At 50.0% G+C, this 17,464-nt stretch overlaps 1 protein-coding gene across 3 annotated transcripts; it reads right to left on the reverse strand.

Moving 5' to 3' along the window:
• On the reverse strand, positions 1,374-6,896 carry TMEM106C (transmembrane protein 106C). Of its 3 annotated transcripts, none has more exons than XM_018047869.1 (8): positions 6,750-6,896; positions 6,054-6,265; positions 4,879-4,942; positions 4,215-4,374; positions 3,985-4,125; positions 3,504-3,553; positions 2,985-3,038; positions 1,374-2,122 (listed from the first exon to the last, which is right to left on the reverse strand). In XM_018047869.1, exons 2-8 carry the CDS (start codon positions 6,235-6,237, stop codon positions 2,026-2,028), a joined length of 750 nt encoding a protein of 249 aa, XP_017903358.1. In that variant the 5' UTR covers positions 6,238-6,265; positions 6,750-6,896; the 3' UTR covers positions 1,374-2,025. The 3 variants fall into 3 exon arrangements, with proteins under 3 accessions (XP_017903358.1, XP_017903360.1, XP_005680089.1); XM_018047871.1 differs by having other exon boundaries at positions 6,825-6,894; XM_005680032.3 differs by lacking the exon at positions 6,750-6,896 and adding an exon at positions 6,536-6,624.

Raw genomic sequence — 17,464 nt, forward strand, 5'->3', positions numbered from 1 at the left:
GCAGTGACAGCTGAGCCAATCACTTCCTCTATTTGGGCGTTGCTAAGAGCAAATTCTATATGCATTTGTTCAAGTACTAACAGAGAGCATGACACAACTACTCAGAGCATCTCACAGTGCCGGATGGGATACTGAGGCTATAAAAAGACATGACAGTTTGTAGTGTCCTTAGATCAGGCTTATTCCTTTATGTTTAAAAATGTAACTGCTCTCATTTGAATATTAGAGTTGCATTTAAAGACAATGTCGAGGTGCAAGAAATGCTACCGAGGCACATGGTCACAAAAAGTTACTCAAAACTGAAGTACCAATAGGAGTAGCTTTTTGAGAATCACGTGAAAAATATGCTGGAGGCTGTTTGGAAAATGGAAAAAGAAGAAATGAAGCAATATGAACATCTTCAAGTATTTAGGGCATGTTCTCAAAACTGATGCACTTGTGCCTCCATACAAGTCATGTTTCATCGTTTACACAGAGAACAGTCATCACCATCATGTACATACAGACCGTTCAAGTTTGACTCAGGTTAACAGGGAAGCTCAGCTTTTGAGTTACACAGTCGTGGACAGAATCAGCCAAACAGCCAGGAAATTTAGCCTCAGTCTGAAGACTCAGAGTGCAAAAATCATTAATACTGAAAATCAAGCTATGGGAATGGGGGCAAAAAAAACAGACCCCCAGGCACCACCTACTGCTGTTAGGTATTTCCTGAAGCACCAGAGCACGTGAAGGAGCCAGAGCCTATCTTAGTGCAGCTCTGAAACCAGCTACTCAAGCTTCCCCCAGAGGCCCTGCCATCCTGGGGCTGGAGCCTGCTCGGCAGTGGCCCAGAGGATGGAGAAGTTCAAGAAACTTGCAACTTGACACCACGTCCTCTTAATCAGCAAGCTACTCCTCAGACGGTAAAGAATCTGCCTGCAGTGCGGGAGACCCAGGTTCGATCCCTGGGTTGGGAAGATCCTCTGGAGAAGGAAATGGCAACCACTCCAGTATTCTTGCCTGGAGAATCCCATGGACAGAGGATCCTGGTGGGCGATGGTCCATGGGGTCGCAAAGTCGGACAGGACTGAGCGACTAACCCTACTACTATTCCTCCTCAGAGAAGCAGCTTCTCACTTCTCAGGCACCACTGCGCTACCTCTTCCAACCTCCAGGGGGCCCTAAAACAGTGTTAGGACAGCCTGTCCCCACCAGAGGCGGACGCACAAGAGCGAGGCTTCCCTGGCCAGGAGGCTGCTTTCCGTGACAGGCGCTCACAGCAACAGGGCTTCTCTTCCCTTCCCATCCTGTGCTGATCCACTGCGCAGGCAACTGTTCTACAGTCCCCCAGAGGTGCCCACTTGAGACATCCAGGAAATCAGAGGAAACACAGATCAATCAAAAGCAGGGTTTATTATTTTTTTTTTTTTAACCAAACTCCCCAATCCATGTTCCAGCCAATGGATGGAGGGTAAATTACACCCTACATAGACTCTTAGTAAAAACAATTTTAACTTTCTACAGAAAAAAAAAAAAAAGTTGTTTTTTTTTTAAATAAAATTCCTAGGCATTTGGAAACAGATGAAAAACTTTCACAGGTTGAATGTTCTGTGCTTTCTTCGTCAATATATTCAAATGCTCCCTCCCTGCTGCCTCTTCTGTGAAGAGGCCCCTTCTGCAGCTACACTGACAGTCCTAGTTCCGTATCATTGTATCGTCTGATAACCTAGAACCGTGGTAGGATTTCAATTTGTAACGCCACCCCCCCTCCCAAACAGCTGAAAAGATCTCAGCCAAACTCTTCAAACCTTCTTTGAGTGCCTGCTATTGGCTTGGCATCAGCTGGGCGCTAGGCAGTGGTCCTGCTGGTTCTGGGAAAGGCCAGTGGTGCTACGGGGAGGACGCTTCCTCCCAAGTGGCTGGGGACTGAGAGAACCAGTTTCTCCTCTGGTTCTACCACTTGGAGCAGGTACAGGGCTCAGGTCCTGGGAAAAGAAGCTGTGTCTCTTCTGACAGCTGCTGCCATGGAAGAACAGAGGGCAGTTTCTAAACGGCTGTGGAATTTACTCCACAATCCACATAGTGATGTGTCTCTAAGGAGCTCTGGGTCACGTGGCCAATGTACGAAATCTTCACTGAAGTTCTAGGGAAAAGAAAACCGAGAAGAATTAATTCTGTTTCTGAGACAAATTAAGTAAGAGAGATTGCCCAAATAAATTCTTGCAAGCTCAGGCGGTAACACACAGGTCTCAGACGCATGTCTTCATGGTTACACAACCAGGAAGTCAGAGGATCTTTTCATATCCCCAGAGACACTGTGCCCTGAGATGACCTTCTAAATAAATAGTTCTCAGCTGAGGACATTTTTACCCCACAGGGAACTTTTGGCAGTGTCTAGACATTTGGGGTTGTTACAGCTGAGCGGGGGAGGAGGTAAGCCTCTAGCAGGTAAGGGCCAGGGATGCGGTCAAACATCCTACAATGCACGGAACAGCCCCTCACAACAAAGAACCGTCTGGCCCAAAATGTCATCAGTGCCAAGGCTAAAAAACCCTGCTCTAAACCCTCATAGTTCAAATGCCTGCAGCAGACCCTTGTCACTTGCAAATTTAATTGTCATGGTTCTAAAAATAACCCTACAGGTCCATGACATGTCGTAATTTGTGTGGTCAGAGTGTAAGTCTGGCTGGATGCCCTGGGCTTACGCCTTGAGAAAGCTTTTCTCCTCTTTACTAGTCCCATGAGGATTCTAAAGCGATCACACAACTGGACCCCATCTCATGGAGAAAATTCTTTATCTAACTGCTTCCTGTGAGTCTGGTGACTGGTGACAGGGACCTGGACACTGCATCTCAAGGACAGCAAGGCTCTGCCGTGACTGTGCCCGCAGTGCATCCGGCATAACCTCTTTGCCTTGCGGGTCCCACAGGCTCTCTGGAGCAAAGCTGGCCAGCTCACGTGGCCCGCCAGTCCAAGCCCTGGGCACAAGGAAATGAGCAACATACCGAATGAAGACCACTATGTTGTGCGCTCCAATATAGGGTAGCGTGCAGAAGAAGCTGCCAAACAACAGACAGAGGAATGGTCAGTTTAGGTGAATCAGCAGGAATGCTGAGCTACCCTGTCACACTGAGGAGCAGCCAGCCCCATCTGGGTGCTCCCCTACCCCACACCCGTCCTCCTGGCCAAAGCACTGTCCCGGCTCACTGGTTCCAGGTCCCCACAGTGTCCTTCCATCCTCCCACATCACTATCTTCTTGGTTGTTTTTTTTTTTTTTTTTTTTAATGCCCATCACAAAATGCTGGAGTTTGGAAATATTTCTAGTGATCTAATGTTCTCTTTTCAGAAATCTGAGCACTTGAGTCATATATCAAATACCACATCCTCCAAAAAAATCTCAAGATAGTGAACCCACAGGCTAAAAGGCTGGAACTTTAGGCAGGACCAGCTCCCCTCAACTGAGCTCAACTCTGAACCCCTTTCATCCCATAAAACGCACACATATAGAGAACACTGTCCTTACTACACATAGGAATATGGTCCTCCCATCTCGGCGTTCACGGTAAAATTCACCTGAAAACAAGACACAGAGTCAGTCTGTGGCCAGGCAAGCTTGACATAGAACGGTTCTATTACTAGCAACCCAAGAACCTGAGCACATTCTTGTATCACACATAAAATATTTCCTCCAGATTGTCACTAATCCTAAGGCCATGAGCCTCTAACAAAACTTCCCACCTCTTCCCTTTTGAGAGGTCAATGGGCCCCAGATCATCCTAAGGCCTCTTCTTGATTGTTGGTGAATTGTTTTTTCCTACATATTCTTGCTTCCGTAACACTTAATTCTTAGCTGATTTTTTCCCCTAATATTTCATAACTACAGAGCCTGTCAGTTCTTCCTCATCAGCTAGTTCCTACCAGTGAAATGAGGAGAGGGAGAGGAAAGGAGCGAGGCCACAGCGTTTCACAGCCCAGCGGGGCCAGGCTCCTAAAACCAGGCATACCAGGTGTTCGCTCCGAGGTGGAATGAGGGAGATGTTAGTCGTCATGTACGACCCAACCACGGTGTTCATGTACTGAACCTCACTGGACAGGCTGGTCACCGCCACGGAGTAGAAGTTGGAGTTTCTAATTTTCAGGGTGGCCTGCATCAGTGCAAGTGAGGGAACACAGTAAGTGTCCTGGGTACAAGACTTGCAGGTGCACGACCCAGGAAGGGCAGCCCTAATCTTACCGTGATGGCGAGGATGACAAGGGACCTCTGCTCATTAAATGTGACTTTCACCACTTTGATGCCATCGTCATCCACGAGGACTGAATGTGGAAACAGGAAGAAAACCACCAAACCAGACGCCAGGAGGCAGAGCAGGATAGAGAGAAGGACATACTGCTTCCTGCAAATGACAAAGCACACAACCAAGGCAGGGAGTCAGATATCAAGGTCCAACGAGTCGAGATACAATGCAAATCCGGGAATGAGGAGGGGAGGGATGAGAAAGCGCACAGGGCCAGGAATCGCAAACCAGGCAAGAAGGCGTAGAGCAGGAGAAGGCTTTCAAAGCCCTCTGAATGCTGTCTGCAATCTGGGAAAAGAAGCTGATGAGAGGAACTGTGTGGACACAAACATCTCTTTCCCTGCCAGGACACCCTCTTCTCCAATTCCTCCCAATTCAGCTCCTTCACTTGAGCCTCGGCCCTCAGAGTGTTTCTAGCTTCACGTTTCCTTCCCCAAACTGCGATGAGGGCAGAGACATCTTGCTTAAGCAAAAAGTATTAAAGGAAGTGGGGAATTTTACAAGAACAGATAACATTTTCAAAACCTGAACTGGCATTCATACACAGAAAAAGAGGACTAGGGACTGCTGCAGGTATTAACAGGCGAGACTCAGATGACTCACGTTCTCTGAGGACGCAACCGCTGATCGCTGTGAGGGATCAAAGCCACCAACTCATTAACTTGCTCTAAAAAAGAAACAATTGACAATTTTGGTAAAATAAATCCCCCATGTGACAGTACTTTCCTTCACATACGCAGAAGCCTGCCACAACATATACTTGTCCGGGATTATTTGTTTCTAAGATTCCCGTTTCACATTTTGGGTCTCATGAACAAGAAACAAATAAATCTGTAGAGAGGGCTACAAATTACACAACATCTATCAGTGCTGCCAGAGTGCTGACTCGGAAGCTGAGAAATCTAGGATCTTGGGACTTCCCTGAAGGTTCAGTGACTTAGACTGGGTGCTCCCAGCGCAGGGGGCCCAGGTTCTGTCCCTGGTCAGGGAACGAGATTCCACATGCCTCAATTAAAGATGCTGCATGCCGCAACTGAGACCCAGAGCAACCAGATAAATATTAAGAAGAAGAAGAAATCTGAGATCTTGTTCTGGCTTTACTGCCTGGCCTTGAGCTGAGGCATGGTTATGAACTGCTGTCTAGCCTTAGGTAAGTCATTACCTCTCTAGGCCATTGTGTCCTCATCTATAATATGAAGGCTTTGGATTGAATGATTTCTAAGGTTTTTATCAGCTTTAAACCTCTGTGACCCTTCATCTAAACTGCTAAGACTTTTTGAGAGCCAACTGAGTGATAGATAATTCTGTACCCAATCCAGGCTCCAGTCCGGGGCATGTTTTTTCTCCCCCGACTTGACATTTTATTTTTTCAGACCTTAGGTTGTTAATGATTCACTATCTGCTTCCTTGAATAGAAGCTTCCAAGATGGTGTCTGTTCCTCCTCCCCCACAAAGCCATGCCAGGCCCCGAGTGTCAGCAATGAAGAAACGTAGGTCAAACTGCAGAATGTAGAGCAAACCACGTGTTCCAACCCAAGGAAACAACAAATAGAGGAGTGAAAGTGAAGAGAAGTAAGGCTTTCAAATATCAGGAAACCCAGAGAAGCTGTGGAACCTGCCCAAGTTCATCAATCCAGCAGAGCTGGCTCCTGCTCAGGGCATGGTCTATGACCGTGGCACTGCTGGAAGGAAAAAAGTCCAGTCTGGGAGAGGGGGAGTCTTGTGGGCATCCTGGCACTCTCCTTGAGGAATCATCTTTTACCGTGATCACCACTCACCTGGAATGTAGCCTGTCCCCTGACACGTGAGACAGGTAATGCTATCTCGCCCGGTGAACTCCACATAGGGGAACTGAGCAATAGCCTCCTGCTGCTCCCGTTCGGCCAGAGAATCCTCAGTGTCATCTGCTTTCCGTCGCTTGCTGAAAGGCCGGTGAGCATAGATGGAATGAGGGGACCCCATGGCCAGGATGTGCGCCTTGTGTCATGTCCTAGGATGCAAAGAGGCAAGTGAGTGCGTGTTACTGGCTGTGCACCTCTATGAGAAAAGTGTAACACAAAAATGACCAAATTCCCTTCCCGAGTGTGGTCCCGAACACCTGCACAATTTCTAGCAGGCCCCTCATTTTCTACCAGGGCTCCCTAACCCACCACTCTCGACACACAGCCTGGGGGAACAGGGGCCGCATTCGCCAATCTGCCCAGCTCCTCATCGCCCCGGGCATCGGGGGCAACCCAGCTCCTACGAACTCCAGGCTCACCCCTCCTGTCTGCTACTTGCAAACTCTGTGTCTTCCTGGGAAAAAACCTTCCCGAACAAACAACAAGCCCCAAATTAATAACAGGCCTCAGAGAGTCCCACTCTCTTCCGCCCCCAGCTCCAGGAGGCGGGCTCAGTTCACGCCCCTTGTCAAAAAGAGCGCTCCGAGCCCACCAGAGTCGCCCAGGCGGGAGCGAACGCCGAAGACCCCAGACCTGCAGGACACGAACTCCCGGCAGCTCCTCTCCGGGCCAGACGTCCCCGCCACCCGCCGGATCCTGCAGGTTTACCTGCCTCTCGGGTGTTTAGAGCTGCACGCCCTCGGTGCGCATGCACTCGGTGCGCAAGCCGGCTCGGGACGCCGGCGTGAGCGCGCGTGCGCCCTTCGAAGCCCAGCTGGCGGCGCCGATAGAGGGCAGCAGAGAGGAGAGTGGGGTGGGGTGGGGAGCAGCGCCTCTCGGGGGTTGAAGCTGGTGGACCCGTGGAGATGCTCCGCGGTCGCCCAGAAACACCGGGAAAGGTTCCAGTGAAGGTTCGACTGAAGGTTCCAGATGAAGAGAGAGGCGGAAAGCGCTGGCAGACAAAAACATTCTCAGCTAGTCTTTGACCACAGGAGTTGTGAAGATGCTGAGAGTAGAAAGATGCATCGCTGAACCTGCTCTCAACCTGCTTCAGGGCGTCCCCAGCCCTAGAGACAGAACAGACACACACACACACACACACACACACACACACCATGCTCATGATGGGTTAGAGGACACTTTTTTAAGGGCGAGTTTCTCTGTAGAGACTGCCTGATTGAGCTTCTCCTGCCGCAGAAGCAGACATTGCTGCTGCTGCTGCTGCTGCTGCTGCTAAGTCGCTTCAGTCGTGTCCGACTCTGTGCGACCCCATGGACAGCAGCCCACCAGGCTCCTCTGTCCCTGGGATTCTCCAGGCAAGAATACTGGAGTGGGTTGCCATTTCCTTCTCCGAAGCAGGCGTTAACCGTATGAAATTATGAAGGTGATGCTGGGGAGAGCAGAGATTCTGAACTGGGGGCATGCCCTGCAATGGGGAGTGAAAATAGCGACCTGTGAGCTCCGTGCCGCCTCCATCCCTCTCGCCTCCTTCTCTTGTGAGGCAGGCTGATGTCCCTGCTGCTCTCTAGCCACCTGCCAACTACTGGTCACAGTCAGCCCACAGAACATTTAGAGTGAGAAATATTAAAGAAAAACACTGAGGGGCACGCTGAAGACAGTAAGGCAGACTTTATTCAAGGGGGGGATACAGTGATAGGCGTAGGACTGCTGCTACCAATGGGGTCTTGCCATGGGGCAGAGAGATTGGGCTCAAGTCTGAATACAGCGGGGCAAGTGGGAGCTTAGAGCCAAGGAGCAGATGAGGGTCAGTGGATGGAAAATTACTAAGAGACAGCATCATGGGTAAGGGGAATCCTGGCCAAACAGACCTAACAGGATTCTTGCTAAAGACAGGCCATGGTGATTAGACATCACCTGGGGGCTGGAGGAGGACAAGGAATCCAATCAGATATGGAAGGTGATCCAATTTTGAGGGCCTGGGATTCCTGCTAAGGTGACTTATCAGGTGGTGTTGGTTTAGATGCTAAGTCGTGTCTGACTCTTGCAACCCCATGGACTGTAGCCTGCTAGGCTCCTCTGTCCATGGGATTCTCCAGGCAAGAATACTGGAGTGGGTTGCCATTTCACTCTCCAGAGGATCTTCCTGACCTGGGAATTGAACCCGTGTCTTCTGCATTTCAGGCAGATTCTTTACTGACTGAGCTATAAAGGAAGCCCTGATTTATCAGGGTTCATGCTAAAACTGGATTTTATAATAAGTGCACAGATGGACCTGGGAAAAGATTCAGGAACCTGACCAAAGTCCGGTCAAGCAAAGATTATTTGTCAGAAGCAACAAGGAGCCATTGCTCCTCTTTTTCCATTTCTGGCCCACACCTTCTCCTTCATGAAATTGTCTTCACTTCTCTCCTTCCAAGCTCTACACCAGTTTACATTCGTTGTTTACACAGTTCTGATTTCGTTGGAGGTAGCAGTATGTTCAGTGAAAAGTACATTTCCCCGCCTTACTTGCCATGTCACACAGTTTGAGTCAATGAGATGTGTGAGACTTCCAGGAAAGCTCCTTATAAGGGATGAAGATTCAACTGGTGCTTTGACTTTATTCTTCCTCTTTGGAGTTTGGACTTGATGTTGGAGATGGGGCAGCCGTCTTCTGCCCATGAGGGAAGAAGTGTGCACTAAGGAAGGCTGTGTAGAGGGATTAAAAGAGCTCAGGTGGCTGATGACATTTGGACTACCTTCCTTCTGACTTTTCATTACATGAGAAAAATAACCACCCCCGCCTCTACAGATTGTGGTGTGTGTGTGTGTGTCTTTCTCATAGTGGGGTGCAGTCTTAAAAGATACAGACATGAAGCTAGTTGAGGGGAAAGCCTCGATTTTCACAAGGCAGTCTGACTGCTTTACCCAAACACCATGTAGGCCACCCTTAGGCTTCTATCGTCTTCTAACATCTGCCCTCAGGTCACAGGCCTTTAGAGAGAGGGAGGCCCCTTGCCTGTCTGAGGCCCATCTTCCAAGTTCAGTTTTCCTATCTGAAGACCCCCTTTCACAGGGAATTCACCTGGGGCATCTGGGGAATGCGCCCATCCTTCAGTCACATGGGGCCTCACTTCGTGGCTTCGCTGGAAGCCTGCCAAGGGCAAGCGGCAGTGAGCCTAATGCCCGCACTATGGACGGACACTGCAGAGGGAATCCAGGCTGTCCTAGGAGCAGGGAGGGTGAGGAAGGTAGCAGAAGAGAAGGTCAGGGGAAGATTGAGGGCTGTGGATGCTTCGTAAAGGAAGGGAGACAGGCTAAGGGCTTGGGCCCATGTGAGGAAACCAGTGCTCAGGTTGCTGGGGAATAGAAAGGGGGTCTGGGGGCTAACCAGCAGAGCCCCTGAGGCTTTCCGACAGTCTGTTGTCTGGGACAGACTGTACCCTCCTATTCCTCTTTGTCTCCCCAGCACCCAGCTAGAAGCCTGGTGTGTGGTAGGCCCTCAATAAATGCCTGTGGAATGACCTCACCTGGAGCCTGGCCTGCACTGCCTGGGGGAGCAGTCTCAGCATCCGCCACAGCCATCCGGGTGGCTGTTTTAATTGGGCAGCACATTCCTGAAGAGCCACCCATCACTTCTCACCTGTGCCTGGCTTCCAAGGTTATCTGAGCATCCGGTTATGAGCAGTGAGGCTACTGCAGACGTGAGCTCACCGGGGCTCTTGGTGGTGTCGGTGGGGGGGGGGGGGAGTGGAGTGGGACCAGCCAGAGATCCCTGCCCCCCCAGTCCCTTGGTTTCTCCATGTGCATCACATACCCCTGCCCCACAGGCTGAGGGGAGTCATGCATCGGGTGGCTGCGGTCCTGAAAGGCCTTGCGCACGAGGAAAATGAGCGCTTAAAGCTGGCGGAGTTCTTCAGGGTCTTTCTTCATCCTGTGCCCTTTGTTAATTCCCACAGTGGAGACAACTTACCGTTGTTGTTTAGTCACCAAGTCCTGTTTGACTCTGTGACCCCATAGACTGTAGCCCACCAGGCTTCTCTGTCCATGGGATTTCCCAGGTGAGAATACTGGAGCGGGTTGCCATTCCCTTCTCCAGGGGATCTTCCTGACCCAGGGATGGAGCACGCATCTCCTGCATTACAGGTGGGTTCTTTACCGCTGAACCACCAGGAAAGTCCAGAGAAAATTTGCTTGCTGTTAAAAATACAGACCAGAACCAGACATGCCGTTGCCTTGTCCCGTATACTTTCCAAAGAGATTTGGGGACTCACTAGAGTGTAGAGAGAGGCTGCTGCAGACACTGTGGCCATGGGCAGATTTAAGGGGCACACAACCCATTTAACTTAAGGATTCCATGTTTATTCTAACTCAGAGATTTCAGTGTGCAGAGCTCTGGTGCATATGTTGTTCAGATAAAGAGAAATAATAGGCCCTGCCCTCCAAGATTCCAGTTCCAGTTCTAGTGAAACGGAGCAGGACTGTATGGTCTTTGTCCTGCCCCCCATATCCTCTGCCTGCCTTTTGCCTGTGGAAAACTTCAGTCAAAAAATAAGTTCAATCAGAGAAGTGAGAAATGCTGGAACAAAGGAAAACAATCAAAGGAACCTAAATAATAATAATGTGCTCCTTAAGCATAGTCCAGGACCTTTAGTTCTTTCTCAAGGGCTATAGATAATATTCTGAGCTGTCTTATATATACCAAAACCCCAGATGGAGAAGATAACTCCATGATGACCAGACTGTACCCAGGACATGAGCTGCCATAATTCTAAGAACTGACCACAAAGAAACGGGAACAAACTGACCCTGGAACTGAAGATTAACTGTACCTAAAACAATCAAGATGATGCTGGTCAGACCACTGATGACCAATTTAAAGATGACTCTTAGAGACGACTGTGCTACTTCTGCACATAGGCCCCCACCCGCCTCCACCCCCAACCCCACCCCCCACCCCCCACCCCCCGTCTATAAAAGCTCTCACCCCCTGCTTGTTGGGGGCAGTGGCAGGGGGGCAGTCGGCCTTTGGACAGACGTCTACAACCTTCCCCTTGCCCAAACCCCAGTTGCCAGCATCTGAAATAAAGCAAACTGTCCTTTCCACCAACCTGGCCTGTTTATTGGCTTTTGAGCGATGAGCAGCTGAATCCACCATACAAATTCCTTTCGGTAACGCTAGGAAGGTCTAGAGGGAGAAGGGGGAGAAGATGGTCTCTTGCCTTTAAGAACCTCTTCTAGCAGTGGAGCATTTTGCCACTTACCTGGCACTTATTTAGATGGGAAGCAGCTGTTATTCCCATTTTAGGCTGAGTCCAGGAGGCTGCCTGCCCTAGCCGTAGTGGTAAGGTCAGAACTGGAACAAGAGTGTTCTGCTATACTTTACTGTGCTATATCCTATGAAGAATGGTCACAGGAAGTAGGTTTACAGGCCTGTTCTAGGAAGAGAAGTGACCCAGAGGGTGCTTGTATGCAAAAGGGATCTGGGGGCGAGGGGGCTTCCCTGTGTGCTGAGCCCACAGCAGCTGGAGGCAGGGAGCTCTGCCTAGAGAGCTCTTCCCACCTTGATGGGAAGACAGTGGGGATGCAGGGGCTTGTGCATTCAAGGAACTGATAATTTACCACACACCACTGAAGGTCAGCGAGGCCAGGGTCTTCTCAGCTCCATCCCCAAGGGCACAGAGGAGGCTGACTGTGGGACCCACGCTCACCTGGCTCAGGGGTGCACCCTGGGACAGCCAATAGTGTTCTGAGTGCTGTCTGCATGGGAGGTATGAGCCTTCCTCCAAAAACCCAGGTGGACAAAAGATATCCTATTGAGGCAGGAGATAAATGGGCCCAGGGTAGGTATTTACAGCTAGTTTCCTGTATACATTTCCTGAGGAAGGAGCAGGTGGGCTCAGGGCTAGATATTTACAATCAGCCTCCTGTTTGCACTTAGAAATAAGCAACAAAAACAGGTCGAATAGCCAGGCTTTGTCTCTTGAGGACACTTGAAGATAACAGCTATGGCAGGGATGGAGAGAGGCTAAGCCTTACCTGAGTAGAAGATCAAGAGGTCACATATTTCTCATTCTTGGGGCAGCGGAGACACTGCACACGTGTGGAGAGGCTCCTTGGCAGTCGAGAAGGAAGGGTATCATCTCAGAACAAGTGATGCCGAGGTCCCTCTATAGGACTCTGGGCTGAAATCCATCTTGGAAAAAAGTTGTGCATGAGTGTTGGGGAGGGTCCTAGGGCAGGTCAGGAAAAAGAAATCAGGTAGTTGGCCAAAGATAAGCAAAGACTCCCCATGTAAATGACTTAACCACCTCTTTACCGCTCTCCTTCTCAAAGAGGGGACGCCCAACCTCTCTCTCTGGGTGTGTATCTCTGTGTTGCTTCTGTCTTAACTGAACAGACTGTTTCTCTGTGTACTCTCCCATTTGTTGTGCTGTGTCTCTAATAATACACTTTTAATCTATTTTTACAGTATTTGCCTCCTTGAGGAATGCACTTTTCAATGGAGGCAAGGGCCAGGGGAATTTTGCTTCTAGTCTCTAGCCCCTGCTGTATTGTGGCTAGGATTCCTCGTTTTCATCCAGGCTGCCCAGGTTCAATTCCTGGGCAGGGAACTAAGATCTCACTTCCAGCTACTACTCACTGCTGCTGCTTCTGCAAGATCACTATTAAAAAAGGGGGGCTGGGGAACCAACCTAAATCTAACTCGGAGACCCAGACTGGCGTGGAATTTAATCTCCTTGGTCATCAAGGCTTCTTCTCTTCCCCAGGATGTCTCAAGAGCCCCACAGATTTGCTTGTTAGAGTCAGGAAGCAGGGGCAGGAAGGGCCTCTCACACTCGGCCCACCATGGCATGCTCTCTCCTCCTCATCCAGCACTCCACAAGCCTCTGATTTGGGGGCTGTTCGTGCTTTCTCGGAGTCTGGGAATCATTGCTCTGCCTGGCACAGCTGATGCTCAGGGTTCAGCATGCTCAGGGTTCAGCATGCCCAGTGCTCAGGGTAGACCCAGGGCAGGGGTCTCAGAGCCTCACAGCCTTGTCAGTGGGCTTGCTTGCAGGCGGTCCTTTCAAAACCTATTGATGTCGCTTCGGGGGCTCTGAAGAGCTCTGGTACCATAGTCCTTTATCCCTCGGTGCAGAAAAGAATTCAGCGAGAGCAATGTGGTAGGTAAGAAGTGATTTATTAGAATAGGATGTTTGTCAGGCTTACAAGCAGGCAGGTGAGAAATGCTGTGTCCCAACAACTCACTGGGCTACTGTTTTATAATCAAAGGAAAAGTGGGGGGTTGTGGGCAGGGTGGAGAATGGCCTTCTTTGTCTTTCTTAAGCAGACGGCACGTTTCCATCATCAGTTCCTCCCCCGGGTCGGACAGGGACGTTTACTTGTCCCTGTATGATCAGGCCAGGACTGTCCATATAGCACTTTGGAAAAATATTTTCAGGTTTCAGTACAATGAGGGTTTTTTATTTTGAAAAGTCACCTTTCCATAAATGATTGCTTTTTGTGTGCACAGAACCTGTCCTAGGGATCATTAACTTATTGAGCTCACTGGGCAGGGTGTGGGTCTCTCGCCACCTTTGTTTATTGTTTGGGGGCATGTCCCATGCTTCTGTGTATGGTTTTGTTGCTAAGCAAGCCTGCCTGGTTTTGTGGTTAAGCAAACCTGCTTTTCTGAGTAATCATTAACTTATCAGGGTCTCCCGCATTTTTCTACTTACAATCCCTTAATGGGATTCATGGACTTCCCAGGTGGCACAGTGGGTAAAACCCTGCCAGTGCAGGAGACGCAGGAGGTGCGGGGTTGATCCCTGAGTGGGGACAGTCCCCTGGAGAAGTGTCACACGAGTGTATGCTCCTCGGTTTTTGTCTCGTCACAACAAAGATTTGGAGTGATGGACACTAAAGCCCCCTAGGCGTGTCACAGCTCTTGGGTCTTGGATAGACCGTGTTATAGCTCTTAGGTCTCGAATGGACCATGTTATAGCTCTTAGACAAATCAGTGTTATAGCTCAGCGTTACAGCTCTATTTTATTTAGAAGATAGCAGGAAAACCCATCTTTGAGGCCTGAGGGCACGTCGATCCAAAGACAAGAGAAGAGCGCCCCAGCGTGCGGGGTGGGGTGGGGAGAGAGAGAGAGAGAGCTGGCTTTGGCTCCTCTATTTCTATGTTTATCTCTCCCTGGGCCTGTCCTATGGAAATTGGGCAGCCAGGGGTGTCGTTTGTTTTACCTGAGGTCCTCATTCCTCGGACCTTCTTTTGCTCTATTTTCGCAGGCTTTTCCCTTCCTTGTCTTTTAGCCACTGCCATTTTGGACTCCTTTTCCCTATTCTACCTACCTAACAGAAGGAAACAGCAACCCACTCCAGTATTCATGCCTGGGAAATTCCACGGATAAAGGAGCAGAGTCAGAGACGGCTGAGCACACACGCAGCCAGGCAGTGGGGTTAACTGATCACTTATTTTGTCCCTTCATTCTGCCCCTATCACTTTCCCCACCTGATGCAGGCTCCAGCTCTCCCTGCCCTCCCCTTGTTTTTCCTTTCTCTCTTCAACAGCACCTCAGGGACACCTAGTATTATCTCGCTCAGCTCAATCACTGAGCCATTGATGAAAGACAGATTAAGGAATAGTCTTAAAGCAGTCTTTTAAGAAAGCTTCTACCCCACAGAAATCAAAGAGCCCCAAAGGGCTGATATCTAAATGGAACAGGGGACAGAAATACAGGGAAAACCAAAACACAAACAGACATCTTAAAAGGCACACCAAACTAGACTCTCTTGTAGGGGGACTTGCAGATGAAGGAGACAAATGCCCACCCCTGAAGCCTATTGACAACTGTCCCCAGGGTCTATGTAATGGCTGTGGGGGCCTTGATCCTTATAACTGCCAAAGTCCCTCCACTGACGATGACTTGAGATGAGCACTCTCTAAGTCACATTGATGTGTGTGCTATCCACACGTAAGGTAAACTCCATGGCCCTCCCTCCCCTCTGGGAATTGACACCCCTAAGCAACGCCGTTCCCCTAAGAAGGTGATAGGAATAAGGAAGTCCCAGAGAGAGCCTGAGGGCAGGAGGCAGAGATGGACTCCAAGAGGTCCTTAGAGAAACAAAATCCACATCCAACCCCATCCTGAAAGCCAACTGTCTGAAGAAGCTCTGGGTGTCTTCCCTCCTGTCGACTTAAAAAATTATCACAACCTAAAAGTTATGACTTTATTATATGCTTTATTCGGTGGGGATTTTTAGGACTCAAAACCCAGGAGGCAGCATCTCAAGTAACCCTGAGAGAACTGCTCCAAGGAGGCAAGGGGAGGAGACAGATCATATAGAAGTTTTGCTAAGGATGGTAGTTTGGATTTCAGAAGATTATTGTTAATTGAAGAAAATCAGATATCCCAGGTTAAGGAAATGAGTGCTTTTCTAAGTATGGGAGGATGCAAGAGTCTGGGCTCACTGAAATTCATTTCATATACATCCCAGCTATCCTGGGCCAGTATCCTCTGTTTTTTCACATCCTGAGCTCCCTTGGGGCTCACCGTAGGGAGTGTCTGCAGTCCTGATGGCTGCTGGATCACAGGGATTCTCCTCCTTCCTGAGTGCCCTTAGGGCTCTCGCCAGTCACATTGGAGGGCTGCGATTGCTGATGACTGCGACATCCTTGTTTACTGATACCGCAGGAAGTGCTCCATTTCTCACTCCTCATCCCTCTATGGTCAGTAGTTGGATTCAGTCCTCCACATCTGTTGCCTAAGCAATTGTAATAGCCTGCCTAGTAGGCTTTCTGACTTCAAAATACATGATCGTTTACTGAGTGTCTATTACGTGTCCGGCACTGGGGTAGGCGCTACCCACACAGTCTCATCTGGTCCCCTCAACAACTCTGCCGATGGGGCATCATTACCGCCTTTGATGGATGAGGAGTCTGCAGCTTGGAGAAGTGAATCCATGTCACCCAGCTGGAGCACACGAGCCCCTGGTGCTTGTTCTTATAGCCCACATTCCATTGGTCTAGTGGTCCTTTTCTAAATAAAATGCAGGGACTTCTCTGGTGGTCCAATGACTAAGACTCTATATTCCCAATGCAAGGGACGTGGGTTCAATCCCTAGGCAGGGAACTAGATTCCACATGTAGCAACTAAGACTCTGCATGCTGCAACTAAAAATCCCACATGGTGCAACTAAGATCAAAGATCCTACATTGCCGCAACTAAGACCTGGCACATCCTAATTAATTAATTACCATAAATAAGATGCAAACGTGGTGGTATCATCTTGTCTCTTAAAACCTTCGGTGGCTCCTCACAGGCTGCAGGAAGAGACCCAAACCCCTTCCACAGCTTGCAAGGCCCTTCCACTCTCCTGCTGCCCTCTTGCCTCTAACCACACGCTCTGACCACAGCAGGCTATTTGTAGCTCCCTAAACATGCCGGGACTCTATGTGCTCGCTAGTTCTGCCCTCTTTGTGTGGGATATTCTTTCTTCCCTGCCCCACCCAATCCACACCCTTTGTCCTACTCCCGGAGAGATCCCACACAGCCACCCAAGCCCAGCCCAGATGTCACTCTGAGGTCTTCTCCTGCCGCCCCCGTGCACACGCTGCTCGGCGTCAGCCCTGCTGTCTTCACATCCGTCTCTTCTCTAGAGCCTGCGCTTTCTCCATTATAACCCTCTGTTAACCAGACTGAATGTCCTGTTAGACTGTCAATTCCGTGTGGGGAGAGGTGGCGTCTCCGGCGCCTGGAGGAGAGCCTGGCGGAGAGTAGAAGCTCCGCAGCTGTGTGTAGGATGAGGGAACGACTTTAGCGAGTACAAGGTGAGCACCTCAGGACAAGCACAGTGTCACAGTCACAGGACACGGTATGCATCCCCATCTCACGGCAGGTGCCCAGCCCCCAGTGGACGTGCAGTCAAGGGTGAGTGAATGAAGGCGAGGAGAGGAGAGAGGATGGAGGGAGGAGAGAAAAGGGAAGGTTGGATTCACAAAGCAGTTGCAGGCACAGGCACTACTTTGTTCCTTCCACCAGGGGGCGCAAGAGGCCCAGGAGCCTGGCCGTTGGTTCTTGAGGCTCAGCCTTAACACCGGCAGAGGTTTGGGGTTGTTTGCTTCCACAGAAGAAGAAGGAGAAGGCAATGGCACCCCACTCCAGTACTCTTGCCTGGAAAATCCCATGGACGGAGGAGCCTGGTAGGCTGCAGTCCATGGGGTCGCTAGGAATCGGACACGACTGAGCGACTTCACTTTCACTTTTCACTTTCCTGCATTGGAGAAGGAAATGGCAACCCACTCCAGAGTTCTTGCCTGGAGAATCCCAGGGACGGGGGAGCCTGGTGGGCTGCCGTCTATGGGGTCGCGCAGAGTCGGA

Source organism: Capra hircus, chromosome 5, assembly GCF_001704415.2.
Source record: "Capra hircus breed San Clemente chromosome 5, ASM170441v1, whole genome shotgun sequence".
In the NCBI taxonomy this organism is placed as follows: Eukaryota; Metazoa; Chordata; class Mammalia; order Artiodactyla; family Bovidae; genus Capra; species Capra hircus.